The sequence below is a fragment of the Bos javanicus genome, chromosome 12, assembly GCF_032452875.1.
Source record: "Bos javanicus breed banteng chromosome 12, ARS-OSU_banteng_1.0, whole genome shotgun sequence".
NCBI classification, from domain to species: domain Eukaryota; kingdom Metazoa; phylum Chordata; class Mammalia; order Artiodactyla; family Bovidae; genus Bos; species Bos javanicus.
In genome coordinates, this window is record NC_083879.1 from 12,865,155 (window position 1) to 12,883,032 (window position 17,878).

At 43.7% G+C, this 17,878-nt stretch overlaps 1 protein-coding gene across 1 annotated transcript in view; it reads left to right on the forward strand.

Annotated features, from left to right (window-relative positions):
* The window catches only part of TNFSF11 (TNF superfamily member 11), a 42,075-nt gene extending 36,978 nt beyond the window's left edge, over positions 1 to 5,097 (forward strand). Inside the window, exon 5 of the mRNA XM_061434493.1 lies at positions 3,606 to 5,097. Coding sequence (XP_061290477.1) covers positions 3,606 to 4,027 — 422 coding nt within the window. The 3' untranslated portion in view covers positions 4,028 to 5,097. The remainder of the gene's footprint in view (positions 1 to 3,605) is intronic.
* Positions 5,098 to 17,878: the final 12,781 nt, after the last annotated feature.

The window sequence follows — 17,878 nt, forward strand, 5'->3', positions numbered from 1 at the left end:
TCTTGATTTTTCATTGGGGAGTATTTCATGAGGTCGGGATTCATGGCTTTCTTAAGGGGAGCTCAGGCTAAATATCTGGAGAGGCTTCTCTAATAGCTAATAGCAGTGACTCGGGGTTGGGGAGGCTGGGAAGGCTGAAGGTCCTCTAGTGAGAGAAACTCAGGCTTGCGTGTGAGGTCCTCCAACCTGAAGGGGGCGCTCTTCTTGTCTTTTCTCCCCCTGGTATCTGTTCATGAGCCCTCCAGTTGACACTGATGGCTTTTCTCCTCTCTCCTCTGCATACTGTGTGCATTTCATTCTTTGCTTGAACAGTTTCTCTCGCTCACAATACTCTGCCTTTTCTCAGCCCATCCACATTTGATCCAAGTGCTCCCTGTTCTCTGTCACTGGGCTGAACTCACCTGATCACCATTAATTTCTGCAGCTTCCACTTGCAAGTTGCTTTAACTGAAGTTCAACCATGTGTTATGTGACATGCAGAGATGAAAATGTTACATTTCTCATTTTGCGTGCCCATTTCTTATTTTCTTCCCTTCTAAGTCATAAGCGCCTTGTGGGTACTCTGCTTGATATAATTCTTAATTATGGGTAGAATGAATGTCCATAGGAAGCACCAGTCAAATATTTACTGAATGACTGAATCGATCAGGGAATGGATAAGAGTAAGTCTGTAGAGCAGGAAATTAGGATACTCCTTCCACTTGAGGTAACAATGAGAGTGGCAGGCGGTCAAGGTTTCTACATTCTTCCCTGCCTTCCCAGACCTGTCTCCCAGCCCTTGGTCTAAGGCTAGCTGATCCATCCCATTGAGAGGATAGACCTCACCTTAGGCATTCCTTTGCTCTCTGTTAAGGACCACCATGGAAGGAAGATGAAGTATAAGGCCAATAATTGATTGGATAAAAGATTGAATACACAAGTAGGGGAAGAAGGAGGTAACCATCTGTTGATCTGAGATAGGAAACACCTTGAGTTTTATTAGCTTGTCATTGGACTAGGTGGCTGTTTACGAGCCCGGAGAAATAACTTTGCTAGTCTTTATGAATCGGAGAAGGCAATGGCACCCCACTCCAGTACTTTTGCCTAGAAAATCCCATGGACAGAGGAGCCTGTAGGTTGCAGACCGTGGGGTCGCTAGAGTCGGACACGACTGAGCGACTTCACTTTCACTTTTCACTTTCATGCATTGGAGAAGGAAATGGCAACCCACTCCAGTGTTCTTGCCTGGAGAACCCCAGGGATGGGGGAGCCTGGTGGGCTGCCCCATCAGGGTAGCCCACAGAGTCTATGGGGTCTCACAGAGTCGAACACGACTAAAGTGATGCAGCAGCAGCAGTGTTTATGAGGATGTGATGAGTAGAGTCTGAGAGTCTCATTTCTGACTCAGTTGGGACCATGGAATGATACTTATATTTGGGGTGCATTCATCTGGGATGGTCTGAAGTAGGACCTTGGATGAAAAAGTGTGAGTGTCCTGCTGGTTCTGGAGGCCACGGTGCTTGGGATGGCTTCTCAGACTCGCTGTATCGCCCTCCTGTGGAAAAGATGTGCAGTTCAGGAAATCTGTCCTATTTCTGAACAGAGGGATGGGAAGCATTGACTTCTTTGCCTTTGAGGCCTAAGGATGAGTGGCCCTACTGCAGCTTGGATCCTCCTGCACTTTTTTTTTTTCTTCCTGGTGGAGGAAGAGCCTGGTGTTGAGGTCCCCAGACCATATTCCAGCTGCCCAGTGGCCCTCTGGAGGTGTTCTAGAAAAAGATGATGTGAACACCTCGATTTCCTGAGGATTCAGGCCAGTCTTGAAAGGTAGCTAGTGTGGATTTCTGATTCTACAGGGTTCACCCAAGGACCCACTCTAACCAAAGGGTTGTCAGCTCTGATGGATCCATGGAATTTACTTTAAGTGTAAGTTCCATGGACTGATTTCTCTTGGCTGACAGGCAGCAAAGAACTTCTCCCTGGCTGCAGAAACTTCTCCTAACCCCATTCTGAGACTCCTCGGCTCTGTTTTGCCTTGTTGGAATTCTAGCAGATGACAACCTTGATTTATCACAAGTATTTACAAAATCCTCTGGTGGAAAACTTTGGATTTTCCACAGTATAACAGCTTTTTTCTCCACTAGATGAGACCTTTTCCAGTTGGATAATGGGTATCCACATAAATATAAATATTTGATTAATGGGGTTTATCGTGGATTTATCATGTCACAATTTTTAAAGAAGGGCTTCCCTGGTGGCTCAGTGGCAAAAAAATCAGCCTGCCAATGCAGAAGACATAGGTTTGATCCCTGAGTTGGGAAGATCCGTGGAGAAGAAAATGTCAACCTACTCTAGTATTCTTGCCTGGGAAATCTCGTGGACAGGAACTGGGTGGGCTACAGTCCATGGGGCCATAAAACAGTTGAACATGACTTAGCAACTAAACAGCAACAACAACAATTTCTAAAGACCTAGTAAAATACAATAAAAGACCTGAAATATTCAAAGCATTGGACACATTTAGGAGACTTCTAGAAACTTCCACTACTCCAAAAACAGGGGCATGAAGATCAGTTGTCACATTTCAAGTGTGAGAAGGGGCTAAAGGAGAATTCTGGTTTCTCAGAAGACATTTTAACCATTCTTTGGTCTTTACAAAAGACTGCATGAAGTTGTGAACCTGGGGAGGGCAATGCCAAGGATGTTTTCTCTGTGAACTTCTCTAGGGGAAGCTTTTCATTCATGTGAAATTGGGAGGCATTTAGGCTGTTGGAGGAGGAGAGAATCAATGGTGATGAGAATAGAGTTTAAGAGTTTGATTTTTTAGTCAAAGTTGCTGTGACCCAAATTTTCAGCTCCTTCTATATACCTCTCTCTGTGAATTAAAAGAGAAGGTGGGGCTATGTGAAATCTGGATATTCTCTTCCTATACTTGTTTTTTGCTTTCTTGATTCAGCTGCCTTTGGCTGATTCTCTTCCTTCGACCTTTATGCTCTGTAGGCTGAATCCTATTACTTCTTTAGGTTATTAGGCTCAGTAGCTGGTGGCTCAATGGTAAAGAATCTGTCTGCAATGTAGAAGGCTCAGGTTTGATCTGTGGGTTGGGAAGATCCCCCAAAGAAGGGAAGGGCAACCCACTGCAGTATTCTTGCCAGGAAAGTCCCATGGACAGAGGAGCCTGGAGGGCTACAGTCCTGGGTTGCAAAAAAGTCGAGTCCTGGACTCGACTGAAGTGACTGAGCACACAAGCCCAACAAAATCATTCTTGATCCTTCTGGAAGGAAGTAATCTCTTTCCTTTGAATTCCCTTTGCAGCATCCGCACCTTTCTTATCAGGGCCCGTGCCTTGCTTCCTGTCTGAACATATATCATGCTTACCCTTTGTGTGCTGTAGGCTCCTTGAAAAAGTGAGATTGTGTCTTTGTCCCCTCTCAGGTGCCCAGCAGACAACACAGGGACATATTAATGTACTTGTACTTTCCTTTTAGAAAATAAATCTTGAGAGGTTGTTCTCCCATTGGAACAATGACCGTCTCAGTATGTCTTTCTGCAACCTCTCAGAATTGTGAAGATTTGCTTCTCGTTGCAGGAGTAAGTTTCAAATTACTTGCTTCTCCGTTGCTTAGGTTCCCACAAAGTGACTCTGTCCTGCTGGTACCATGACCGAGGTTGGGCCAAGATCTCCAACATGACCTTCAGCAATGGGAAACTGATAGTTAACCAAGACGGCTTCTATTACCTGTACGCCAACATCTGCTTTCGACATCATGAGACTTCGGGAAACCTCAGTGCGAATTATCTTCAGCTGATGGTATATGTCACCAAAACCAGCATCAAAATCCCCAGTTCTCACACTCTGATGAAAGGAGGAAGCACCAAGTACTGGTTGGGGAATTCTGAATTCCATTTTTACTCCATAAACGTGGGAGGATTTTTTAAGCTACGGTCTGGCGAGAAAATAAGCATTGAGGTCTCCAACCCTTCACTACTGGATCCAGATCAAGATGCAACATACTTTGGGGCTTTTAAAGTTCGAGATATAGATTGAGCCCCATGTCGGGGAGAGTTTTCCCGTGTTTCCTAGGATGTATAGAAAACTCCCAAAGCAAGTCAAGAAAGATGTATATAGGTATGTGAAACTACTCAGAGCTATGACCCAAAGGGTACAAGAAGACCCTACCCATGCCTTTGACTCTGTAAGGAGCAAATATATTTACAGCCAATGGGAGATGTTGGACTCAAGGTGTATAAAAATCTAAGGGTTTTCTTACATAATGGTTCATAAATTTTGTAATGAGTTCCTAGAATTAAAGCAGATTGGAGGAGTTATGGCTGTCTTTGAGAAAAACTGCCTTTGGGCAATGGGAGGGGTTAATTCTCTGGCTCTATAATCTGTTGGTTATATACCACCATGCAGTTGAAGTGGAGAGGGTGTCTTTTAATTGCAAACTGATGACCATCTGAAGGGTTAAATTCTTTTGAATTGTTACATCTTGCTGGAACCTGCAAATAAATACTTTTTCTAATGAGGAGAGAAGAATATATGTATTTTTATATAATATCTAAAGTTATATTTCAGGTGTAATGTTTCCTGTGCAAAGTATTGTAAATTATATTTGTGCTATAGTATTTGATTCAAAATATTTAAAACTGTCTTGCTGTTGACATATTTAATGTTTTAAATGTACAGACATATTTAACTGGTGCACTTTGTAAATCCCCTGGGGGAGAACTTGCGGCTAAGGGGAAGAAATGTTGTTTGTTAATATCAACTGTATTATATTTCTCCATTCTTTTTAACTTAATAGATTTTTCAGACTTGTCAAGTCTGTGCAAAAAAATTAAAGTGGATGCCTTGAATAATAAGCAGAATGTTGGCCACCAGGTGCCTTTCAAATTTAGGAGCTAATTGACTTTAGAAAGCTGACATTGCCAAAAAAGACACATAATGGGCTACTGGGCTGTCAAGAGTATTTATATAATTATTAAACAGGTGTTTTTTTCCTACAAGTGCTGCAAATTGTAAATTTTTTTAATGAAAAAGTTATCAGTGGCTTATGGCAAAGAAATTCCATTTTTAATTTAGTGGAAGTTATTTTATACTATACAATAAAAACATTGCCTTTGAATGTTATTTTTTTGGTATGAAAATAAATTTACAGGAAAACCTGCCTTGTGAGTTTGTGCTTATCTTTTATGTCTGTCTTGCTCTGTGATCCTTTCTCTTCAATATGGTAATGTGGCTTCTATCTTTCCAAAAGTTATTTCTCCCAGTAGGGGGAAATGCAGATTTAATTAAAATTAGGAACAGATTCAGTTAAATTAATGAACCTCAGAATTTGAAAAATAATTTACGAGGGATTTGTATGCAAGACTGTAGCCAGAACATAGAGACTTTACCACTCAGAAAAGAAAAAAAAAATTGTTATGCTTACACTGTGAGAAAAAAATAGTGCTTTGCACAAGTTCATAAGGCCCCATAGAACAATCATTTGACCTGGAGGAACCCCTGAACATTGTATCCTTCAGCAGGAAGGATACACTAACAGGGATGTGTAGAAGAAGCACTAACCGTGCTTGTTAACACTGTGAACAGGACAGGATGTTAACTAACAGGACAGATGCTTGTCCTCGTGGAAATTTATGTGAGGGAGCCATCAATCCCGTGTTGGTTACTCCACATGAGACAGAAGAAAATGAACGCTTGGGAAGACAAGGGAAGCTATAATTCAAGGCACTTGCCATTTGTGGATAAATGTGTCTTGATGGTTGTAACAGGATAGAAGGAGAAAAGAAATATTAATAGCAGAGGTTACAAAGAAAAAAATTGTAATTTTTTTGATGGTGGGACATTGATAGCAGGACTTAACCATTGACCAAAATACACCTATTGTTTTCCAACTGTCAGTAAGTCTGAGGTAGATTGGTACAGTCCCTTGGCCTGCAAGGAGATCAGTCAGTCCTAAAGGAAATCAATTCCTGAATATTCATTGGAAGGACTGATGCTGAAGCTGAAGCTCCACCACCTGCTGGAGCTTGGCCACCTGATGCAAAGAGTTGACTCACTAGAAAAGACCCTGATGCTGGGAAAGATTGAAGGCAGGAGGAGAAGGGGATGACAGAGAATGAGATGGTTGCATGGCATCACCAACTCAATGGACATGAGTTTGAGCAAGCTCCAGGAGATGGTGAAGGACAGGGAAGCCTGGCGTGCTGCAGTCCATGGGGTCGCAAAGAGTTGGACACAACAGAACAACAAGATTGGTACAAAATGCCACTTCAGTGTTACATATCCCAATTGCTGGTCCTAATTATTCTTCATTTAATAAAATATTAACTTTGAGGGGCAGTTGGAGAATTTCTTTTTTCTCCACTGACACACAATCTTGTCATGTAGAGAGCTTTATTAGCTTCTTGGCTTCTAGAATATGATTCTATTTTTCCAAAGATGAGTAACATTCATTCAATCATTTGCAGCACCAACTATGTGCTAGGAATTTTACCAAGCACTGCGGGTACCATGGGCTTCCCAGGTGGCACTAGTGATAAAGAACCTGCCTGCCAATGCAGGAGATGTAGGAGACACAGGTTCTATCCCTGGATTGGGAAGATCCCCTGGAGAAGGGCATGGCAATCCACTCCAGTATTCTTCCATGGAGAATCACATGGACAGAGGAGCCTGGTGGGCTACAGTCCATAGGGTTGCACAGAGTTGGACATGACGGAAGTGACTTTGCATGCATGCATGATCTTGGATATTCTTCTTGCCCTGAAGGAATCTTCATTTCACTGGAGAGCCACCCTAGTAAGAGTGTGGTGAGTTCCAGGGCTTGGACATCTACAGAATGCTGTAGGAATAGCAAGGAGCCCATTGGACCCAATCTTGGGGATCACAGAAGTTCTGGAAAGGAAATCAAACTGGATGGGAGGGGGGCTGCACAACTCCAAAAGTGGATATAGGCTACCCATCCCCACTTTTAACTTAGAGGTAAGTAACTTGCAGTCTCTCAAAGGTGAATCTAGTAAGAAGACAGATGGTGGCACCTGCCAGACTGGAGAACTAACGTGGCAGATGATGTGCAATGCTGAGAGAGATCGAGAGATCCTCTGGAGGAGACCTTGGAAATTGAGCCGAACCATAATGTGAATTTCATGTATGTTGACAACCCGATAGGTAAGAGACTTTTAGAGCTTCACTGGAATAAATCTGTGACAATGTAATGTTGGCTTATGCCTTGAAGGTGGCAACTGATAGCTGGAAGCAAGTGGATATGCTAGGAGGTCCGGAAAAGGCTTGTTCTCTTCTCTAGTGATGCTCAAGGCTTTCCAGGATCTGAATGTGAAGTGAAAAGTCAAGGTTAGTCTCAGTCGTGTCTGACTCTTTCTGACCCCAAGGACTGTAGCCCACCAGGCTCCTCTGTCCATGGAATACTCCAGGCCAGAATATTGGAGTGGGTTGCCATTCCCTTCTCCAGGGGATCTTCCCAACCCAGGGATCGAACCCAGGTCTCCCACATTGCAGGCAGATTCTTTACCATCTGAGCCACCAGGGAAGCTCCAGTTTTCCCACTCACATGCTACTTTTTACTCCTCCTGCCTTTTCTTCTCATTGCACCCTCTTTTCCTTTTCCACTCTTAGCGTGTTAATCCTTTCCTTTCTTCTTTCCCCCTGATCCCTGGCTCTGGGCCTCAGTTCAGTTCAGTCACTCAGTCGTGTCCAACTCTTTGCAACCGCATGAATCACAGCACGCCAGGCCTCCCGGAGTTCACTCAGACTCATGTCCATTGAGTCAGTGATGCCATCCAGCCATCTCATCCTCTGTCGTCCCCTTCTCCTCCTGCCCCCAATCCCTCCCAGCATTAGAGTCTTCTCCAATGAGTCAACTCTTCGCAGGAGGTGGCCAAAGTACTGGAGTTTCAGCTTTAGCATCATTCCTTCCAAAGAAATCCCAGGGCTGATCTCCTTCAGAATGGACTGGTTGGATCTCCTTGCAGTCCAAGGGACTCTCCAGAGTCTTCTCCAACACCACAGTTCAAAAGCATCAATTCGGGGAGGTGCCAAGATGGCGGAGGAGTAGGACGGGGAAAACACTTTCTCCCCAACAAATTCATCAAAAGAGCATTTAAACATTGAGTAAATTCCATAAAACAACTTCTGAATGCCGGCAGAGGACATCAGGCACCCAGAAAAGCAACCCAACTCTTCGAAAGGAGGTAGGAAAAAATATTAAAGACAATAAAAGAGACAAAAGAGGGAGGGACGGAGTTCCGTCCCGGGAAGGGAGTCTTAAAAAGAGAAGTTTCCAAACACCAGGAAACCTTCTCACTGCCGAATCCGTGCTGAGCTTTGGAAGCACAGAGGGTAACATAACAGGGAGAAAAAATAAATAAACAATTAAAAACTCGCAGATTGCGAGCCCTACGGTAACTCCCCCAGCGGAGAAACAGCGCAGATGCCTGCATCCGCCATTAGCAAGCAGGGGCTGGGCAGGGAGGCGCGGCGCGGGCTGCATCGCTGAAAGTAAGAATCTGGCCTGAATACCCTGAGCACTATCTGAGCGAAATAATTTGGGCTAGCAAACCAGACTGTGGGATATCTACTATGCGAAAAGCCAGCCCTAACCTAAGACACCGCCAGCCCGCGCACGGAACAAAGGACTAAACAGAGATAGCCGGCTGCAGACCTTCCCCCTCTGGTGACAGGCAGCCAGAGCCGGAAGGGGGCAATCGCAGCCCCAGAGAGACGTTATCTATAAAACTGGCTTCTTTGCTAACTAAAACTTATTGGGGGTCTGGACGGTCAACATCTGCCTGAGAAGGTGCGCCGGTTTTACACCCAGATAACCGAGTGGCGGGGAGGCGATAAGTCGCAGCATTGGCGCTCGCCGAACACCTCATCACCTGAGCTGCTCGGACCTGGGAAGAGCACAAAACGCAGGCCCAACTGAGTCTGCGCCTCTGAGGACTACCTGAGTGCCTGAACCTGAGCAGCTTGGACCTGGGAGGTGCATGCAACCCAGGCCCAGCCTCAGATTGTTCCCGGCGGAACAACCTAGAGCCCAAGCAGTGTGGGCAGGGAGGCTACACGCGCCATGAGCGGGGGCAGACCCAGTGTGGCTGAGGCACTGCGAGCGCACGCCAGTGTCATTTGTTTGCAGCATCCCTCCCTCCCTCCCCACAGCGCGACTGAACAAAGAGAAGAAATACAGCTCCACCCACCAGAACACCGACACAAGCTTCCCTAACCAGGAAACCTTGACAAGCCACCTGTACAAACCCACACACAGCGAGGAAACGCCACAATAAAGAGAACTCCACAAACTGCCAGAATACAGAAAGGACACCCCAAAATCAGCACTTTAAACAAGATGAAGAGACAGAGGAATACCCAGCAGATAAAGGAACAGGATAAATGCCCACCAAACCAAACAAAAGAGGAAGAGATAGGGAATCTACCTGATAAAGAATTCCAAATAATGATAGTGAAATTGATCCAAAATCTTGAAATTAAAATGGAATCACAGATAAATAGCCTGGAGACAAGGATTGAGAAGATGCAAGAAAGGTTTAACAAGGACCTAGAAGAAATAAAAAAGAGTCAATATATAATGAATAATGCAATAAATGAAATTAAAAACACTCTGGAGGCAACAAATAGTAGAATAACAGAGGCAGAAGATAGGATTAGTGAATTAGAAGATAGAATGGTAGAAATAAATGAATCAGAGAGGATAAAAGAAAAACGAATTAAAAGAAATGAGGACAATCTCAGAGACCTCCAGGACAATATTAAACGCTACAACATTCGAATCATAGGGGTTCCAGAAGAAGAAGACAAAAAGAAAGACCATGAGAAAATACTTGAAGAGATAATAGTTGAAAACTTCCCTAAAATGGGGAAGGAAATAATCACCCAAGTCCAAGAAACCCAGAGAGTCCCAAACAGGATAAACCCAAGGAGAAACACCCCAAGACACATATTAATCAAATTAACAAAGATCAAACACAAAGAACAAATATTAAAAGCAGCAAGGGAAAAACAACAAATAACACACAAGGGAATTCCCATAAGGATAACAGCTGATCTTTCAATAGAAACTCTTCAAGCCAGGAGGGAATGGCAAGACATACTTAAAATGATGAAAGAAAATAACCTACAGCCCAGATTATTGTACCCAGCAAGGATCTCATTTAAGTATGAAGGAGAAATCAAAAGCTTTTCAGACAAGCAAAAGCTGAGAGAATTCTGCACCACCAAACCAGCTCTCCAACAAATACTAAAGGATATTCTCTAGACAGGAAACACAAAAACGGGGTATAAACTCGAACCCAAAACAATAAAGTAAATGGCAACGGGATCATACTTATCAGTAATTACCTTAAACGTAAATGGGTTGAATGCCCCAACCAAAAGACAAAGACTGGCTGAATGGATACAAAAACAAGACCCATACATATGTTGTCTACAAGAGACCCACCTCAAAACAGGGGACACATACAGACTGAAAGTGAAGGGCTGGAAAAAGATTTTCTATGCAAATAGGGACCAAAAGAAAGCAGGAGTCACAATACTCATATCAGATAAATTAGACTTTAAAACAAAGGCTGTGAAAAGAGACAAAGAAGGTCACTACATAATGATCAAAGGATCAATCCAAGAAGAAGATATAACAATTATAAATATATATGCACCCAACATGGGAGCACCGCAGTATGTAAGACAAATGCTAACAAGTATGAAAGGAGAAATTAACGATAACACAATAAAAGTGGGAGACTTTAATACCCCACTCACACCTATGGATAGATCAACTAAACAGAAAATTAACAAGGAAACACAAACTTTAAACGATACAATAGACCAGTTAGACCTAATTGATAGCTATAGGACATTTCATCCCAAAACAATGGATTTCACCTTTTTCTCAAGCGCACATGGAAAAAAAAAAAAAAAAACAGCTTACTTGAAAAAAAAAAAAAGCATTTCAATGAAATAGCAGTAAATAGAAATTATGATTCCTCTTTCTATGAAATGTCAAACATTAGAAAAAAAAATAAAATAAAATTGTATGTGTGAAAGCAAAAAAATAAAAACAAAAGCATCAATTCTTCAGGGCTCAGCTTTCTTCACAGTCCAACTCTCACATCCATACATGACCACTGGAAAAAACATAGCCTCGACTAAACGGACCTTTGTTGGCAAAGTAATGTCTCTGCTTTTGAATATGCTATCTAGGTTGGTCATAACTTTCCTTCAAGGAGTAAGCTTCTTTTAATTTCATGGCTGCAGTCACCATCTGCAGTGATTTTGGAGCCCCAAAAAATTAAATCTGACACTGTTTCCACTGTTTCCCCATCTATTTCCCATGAAGTGATGGGACTGGATGCCATGATCTTCGTTTTCTGAATGTTGAGTTTTAACATTAACTCTTAAATTAAATGGCCTCAGAGGGCCATTTAATTCTCCCAGGGCCCTTGGGGAACTGAAGGCTGCTGCACTTATTTGCGATGGACCATGTGGGCACTCAGCACAGCGTGGTGAATGTTGAGGAGTGACTCAGTATGTCAGGAAAGCATCACATAGTGGATGCTATGGAACCATTTGCTCATTTTAACTACTGCATTTCAATTTTCTTCCCAACACCTGCCAAATGTGAAGCAAGGGAAGCATGCCAAATTTGAAGTCATTTGTCTTCCTGAGTCAGTTTTCACAGCTATCCCAGGTCCATGCATCCTTGTGTCTTCCCCGAAACACTGTATGTGCAGCCATTCTTGTCTAGCCAATTTTCTTTCCTCCTGCTTCCTTTTGTCTCATTCATCTCCATCAGGCCATGCTAGAGAACTTTCCAGGGAAGATCCATTTCCCCAGTGACTCGGGGGGAACCTAAGCACCTCATGCTCCATCTTCTCTGTGTGTTTAATTATTGATGTGACTAGAGATGGTGCATGCGTGCTCAGTCATGTCTGACTCTTTGCACCCTATGGGCTGTAGCCCACAGGCTCCTCTGTCCGTGGGATTTCCCAGGCAAGAATACTGAGTGGGTTGCCATTTCCTCCTCCAGGGATCTTTCCTGACCCAGGGATCGAACCTGAGTATCCTGCATTGGCAGGCAGATTCTTTACCACTGAGCCACCTGGGAAGCCAGGCTGGAGATAGTGGCCTGGGGTTATACATATGCATTTCAGGGACTCAACTTTGACTCAACCTGCAGTTCCGTGTTTGCCTGTGGAGTCACTGGGGGCTCTCCAAGAATGTTCTGATTTCCTATTTTGCTTTGTTGATAGATCCTCTAGCTTCCTTGCAATGAAATTGAAATATGTTCCCTAGTAGTTGCATTTATAAATGCTAATTAGTTATTGATTCACATTATGATGATTTAACCGTGTGTCACTTTGTATAATAAAAAATTTCTACACAGTGAGTGTTAGGTGTTAACTATAAAACAGAAATCTATCCTTTTGATGAATAATACTTTTATGATACTGCTGCTCTCCAAGTCTTATAATTTAAAAATTCTATTTCCTAATCATCTACCCTCACCTTCCTTCACCTTTGTTGACTGATTTTTTTTCCTGTTCTCACTGCACCTTGACCAGCGCTCTGGCTACTTGCAGTGACAAGCACTTTGATATGATCAGATGTGGACCATTCACATCATTATTCATGTGCTACTGGCTTTCCATATCTATAGAAAAATCCTGTAGAATCTTCTGTTTTGAAACTTCAAAGAGGTCTCCCTTGCTGCTGGCAAAGGAACAAGCTAGAAGTTACTTACTCCACTGGTAGCACCCAGAGCTAAGATATTGGGGATCATGACCGATTTCAGACCTCATGCGAAGAGTTGACTCTTTGGAAAAGACTCTAATGCTGGGAGGGATTGGGGGCAGGAGGAGAAGGGGACGACAGAGGATGAGATGGCTGGATGGCATCACTGACTCGATGGACGTGAGTCTGGGTGAACTCTGGAGTTGGTGATGGACAGGAGGCCTGGAGTGCTGCAATTCATGGGGTCGCAAAGAGTCGGACACGACTGAGCGACTGAACTGAACTGAACTGAAGTTCTCCTGATATAAAATAATAGATATTTCAGTCTCCCTTCTCAGGGTCTTAAAATCATGAAATGTCATTCTGTTGGGCAAAATCCATTTTCTTCCTTTTCCTGTGGATTCTGAAGAAGCTTCATTTCCTCAAAAGACTGATCTCAACAATCCCAGGTTGGAATGAAAGCACCTCCCAAGACATGAAGATATTTTGGAAGAAGAATTGCAGATGTGGGCATCAGCCAGACTCAAGTTTGGAATCTGAGCTCTGTTGCCTAGTAGCTAGCTCTGAAAAGGCTAGCCACAAGTTGAATTTCAGTTTCCCTCCTTGTAAAGCAGGAATCTCCCTGTGTTGAAGAGTTGTCAGGATTAGCAATGTATGCTGTGTGCTCAGTCACTTAGTCATGTCTGACTCTTTGTGACCCCACTGTTAACCACCAGGCGCCTCTAGCCATGAAATTTTCCAGATAAGAATACTGGAGTGGGCTGCCATTTCCTACTCTAGGAGCAATGGAGGAGCTCAAGTAGTAGCCACCACTTTTATCCTCTCATCCCACTTACTATATCTTGAGTCGCGGGTCAGGACACAGTCTTAGTTCTCTCTAGCTGCCCAGGCACAGCCTGTCTTGAGCAGAGCACTGTGCTCTGCATTGTGGGAGACAGCAGTGGAGAGATGGTGTTAATCTCCAGGGCAGCAGGGTGGTCACGTGGCTGATGGCAGGAAGGGCAGAAGGGGTGAGAGCTCAGAACCATACCCTATGGTCACCCTTTGGTAAGTTACCTGTGAATCTTTGGTAAGTTTCTAGCATCCTCATGAGTTCCGTTTTATTGCATTTCCAGTAGGAACCAGTGTAAGGACAGCGTTTGCCTGAACACTGTGAGATACAGAACAGAGCAGCCTGCAGAAGCAGGAGAGGAGGGAAATGCAGGCCACAGCTGGAACCTCAGGGTGGAAGTGCTGGTACTTTGAGGCAGGGTCCTTGAACCTTCTCTGGGTGGGGAAACCTGTCCTGAGGACATCTGATCAGGTTGAAGAAAGAGTATTCAGATTTAGAAGGAAAGCATCCTGACGCTAATAAGTAAAAGGAGAAAAGTTCACACACAACTCTAGAGGAAGCAGAAATACTAAATAAATGCGTCTTACCAAAAATGTCCAAATGAGGAAGCACATCATGAAATAGGCAAGGGACATCTAGAGGGGTTTATTCAAGTCCCAGGGCTTCCCAGGGGGTGCAGTGGTAAAGAATCCGCCTGCCAATGCAGGAGAAGCAGGAGACGTGAGCTTGATCCCTGGGTCAGAAGACCCCCTGGAGGAGGAAATGGCAACCCACTCCAGTATTCTTGTCTGGGAAATCCCATGGACAGAGGAGCCTGGCGGGCTACAGTCCAGTGGGTCACAAAGAGTCCGACAAGCACTGAGCATGAACATATTCAACCTACTAAATATTTCAAATCCCAAATCCCAACCATTAACTGGACCAGATGCTCTGGTATCCTCCTTTCAAGGGCAATGGCATCCGGGGTGGGACTGGGAAGAGGCTGGGACTGGGGAAACTGTAACTATAGGAGTGATCCAAATGTCCCAGATCTGTGACTTGCATGGAGGCAGATCCCCGAGGGGACAGACAAATATGAGACTGTTGCTGTGTTATGAAGATGGGGTTATGGATGTTTTCTTCTTTTCAAAACTTCCCTGACTGTTCTTACACTACCACTGAACTCGATAATAAAGAGCATTAAAGCTGATCTTTTCAATAGAGAAACAGCACTGAAGCTTTCGGCACTAAATGAGTCTAGAGCCCCATGACGCAGCCCTGTGTGCTTTTTTGTTTTTTTAATTGAAGAACAGTTAATTTGCAATGTTGCGTTAGTTTCAAGAGTATAGCAAAGTACCTTCATTCTTTTTCAGCTTCTTTTCTGTTATAGGTCATTACAAGATATTGAGTATATACAGTAGGTATACTGTTCTATACAGTAGGCCCTTATTGTTTACCTATTTTATATATAACAGTGTGTATATGTTAATCCCAAACTCTTAATTTATACCGCCCTCACCCTGTTATCTCCTTTGGAAACTGTAAGTGTGTTTGCTATGTCTGTGAGTATATTTCTTTTTGTAAATAAGTTCATTTGTATCACTTTTTAAGATTTTCCATATAAGTGATATTATATGATACTTACCTGTTTCTGCCTGATTTAGTTCACTTCATATGATCATCTCTAGGTCCCTGGGGTATGATTTTGAAATGGAGTACCCTAGAAACTTGGGGAACTGGTTTAGAATGAGAAGAAGGGACTTCTTCATAGTGTGTTTTCTCTGTTTACAGCCTTCCACTCAGGCTGTGTTTGAAATTAGGGGCTAACATGCCCTGCAGGAGCCAGGCTGAGCATCCAACATTCATTCCCTCCTGACACTCGCCTTTTTACCATCGTTCTGATTTTAGAAGGCAAGATGAGGGAGCAGGACAGTTTAAGGAAGAGTCTTTTCCTAAATGTGTTAAACCCAAGAGGCTTGAGTTAATTTTTTAAAGATGACTTGACAACTCGTTCATCTTGTTTTCTGCCCTCTACAAGGGACTATGCTTGACAGACAGGGACAAGTTAATTGTAATGTTCCCTTAGCAGGCAAGCTCCTTGGGGAAAGACGGAAAGATGACATCCTTGTGGCATGGCTGCTTAATAAACTGTGTGGGTTTTGTTTTTGTTTTTTTAAACTAGATTGTTAAGAGGAACTGAACAAGTCAGCTGAACACTTTTGTTCGTGATATAATAAGAATTGGTGATAAAGGCTTTTGTTATAACAGAAACTTCAGGGACTTCCCCAGCAGTCCAGGGGTAAGACTCTGTGTTCCCAATGCTGCTGCTAAGTCGCTCAGTCGTGTCCGACTCTGTGTGACCCCATAGACAGCAGCCACCAGGCTCCCCCATCCCTGGGATTCTCCAGGCAAGAACACTGGAGTGGATTGCCATTTCCTTCTCCAATGCCTGAAAGTGAAAAGTGAAAGTGAAGTCGCTCAGTCGTGTCTAACTCTTAGCGACACCATGGACTTCAGCCCACCAGACGCCTCTGTCCATGGGATTTTCTATGCAACAGTACTGGAGTGAGGTGCCATTGCCTTCTCCATGTTCCCAATGCAGGGGGGCACAAATTTGATTCCTGGCCACAGAAGTGTGATCCCGCATGCTGCATGGCACGGCATGGCCAAACAAACAAAGGAACACCAGAAACTTCAATGTTTTAAAATCTAGGAATTTTTATTTAAATCTGAAAAATTGGCCACAGAAGTCCAACCCGGCGAGCTGTAGCGTCTCTAGAACATCTACTGGCCTGAGAAGAGGGCTAACCTCCTGACTCAAGCACAGTGAATGAGTGAATGAATGTCTTTAGTTGTGTCTAACTCTTTGCGACCCCATGGACGGCAGCCTTTTGTCTCCTGTGTCCATGGAGTTCTCCAGGCAAGAATACTGGGGTGGGTTGCATTCCCTTCTCCAGGAGATCTTCCCAACCCCTGGATCAAACCCAGATCTCCTGTATTGCAGGCAGATTCTTTACCATCTGAGCCACCAGCAAAACCCTCTGACCCAAAACCATTGCAAATTTTCTGCTTTTTCTATCCGTAAAAGCTGGCTAAAGGGAGGAAAACAGGCATACAAGGTAGAAAATCTTTCTTATTTGTGCTTTATCGGGCTTCCTTGGTAGCTCAGATGGTAAAGAATCCACCTGTAGTGCAGGAGGCCTGGGATTCAATCCCTGGGTTGAAAAGTTTCCCTGGAAAAGGGAATGGCTACCATCTCTAGTATTTTGCCTGGAGAATTCCGTGGACAAAGGAGCCTAGCCGGTTATAGTCCATGGGGTCACAAAGAGACATGATTGAGCAACTCTCTTTTTAGGTTTTGGAGAGCCTCCTACATATTGAACATTCAGTTCAGTTCAGTCGCTCAGTCGTATCCAACTATTTTCTACCCCATGAACCACAGCACACCAGGCCTCCCTGTCCATCACCAACTCCCGGAATCCACCCAAATCCATGTCCATCGAGTCAGTGATGCCATCCAACCATCTCATCCTCTCTCATCCTTCTTCTCCTGCCCTCAATCTTCCTAGCATCAGGGTCTTCTCAAATGAGTCAGGTCTTCGCATCAGGTGGCCAAAGGATTGGAGTCTCAGCTTCAACATCAGTCCTTCCAATGAACACCCAGGACTGATCTCCTTTAGAATGGACTGGTTGGATCTCCTGCAGTGCAAGGGACTCTCAAGAGTCTTCTCCAACACCACAGTTCAAAAGCATCAATTCTTTGGTCCTCAGCTTTCTTCACAGTCCAACTCTCACATCCATACATGACCACTGGAAAAAACATAGCCTTGACTACACTGACCTTTGTTGGCAAAGTAATGTCTCTGCTTTTGAATATGCTATCTAGGTTGGTCATAACTTTCCTTCCAAGGAGTAAGCGTCTTTTAATTTCATGCCTGCCATCACATCTGCAGTGATTTTGGAGCCCCCCAAAAATAAAGTCAGCCACTGTTTCCACTGTTTCCCCATCTATCTGCCATGAAGTGATGGGACCGGAGGCCTGATCTTGGTTTTCTGAATGTTGAGATTTAAGCCAACTTTGTCACTCTCCTCCTTCACTTTCATCAAGAGGCTCTTTAGTTTTTCCTTCACTTTCTGCCATAAATGTGGTGTCATCTGCATATCTGAGGTTATTGATATTTCTCCTGGCAATCTTGATTCCAGCTTGTGCTTCTTCCAGCCCAGAGTTTCTCATGATGTGCTCTGTATATAAGTTAAATAAGCAGGATGACAATATATAGCCTTGATGTACTCCTTTTCCTATTTGGAACCAGTCTGTTGTT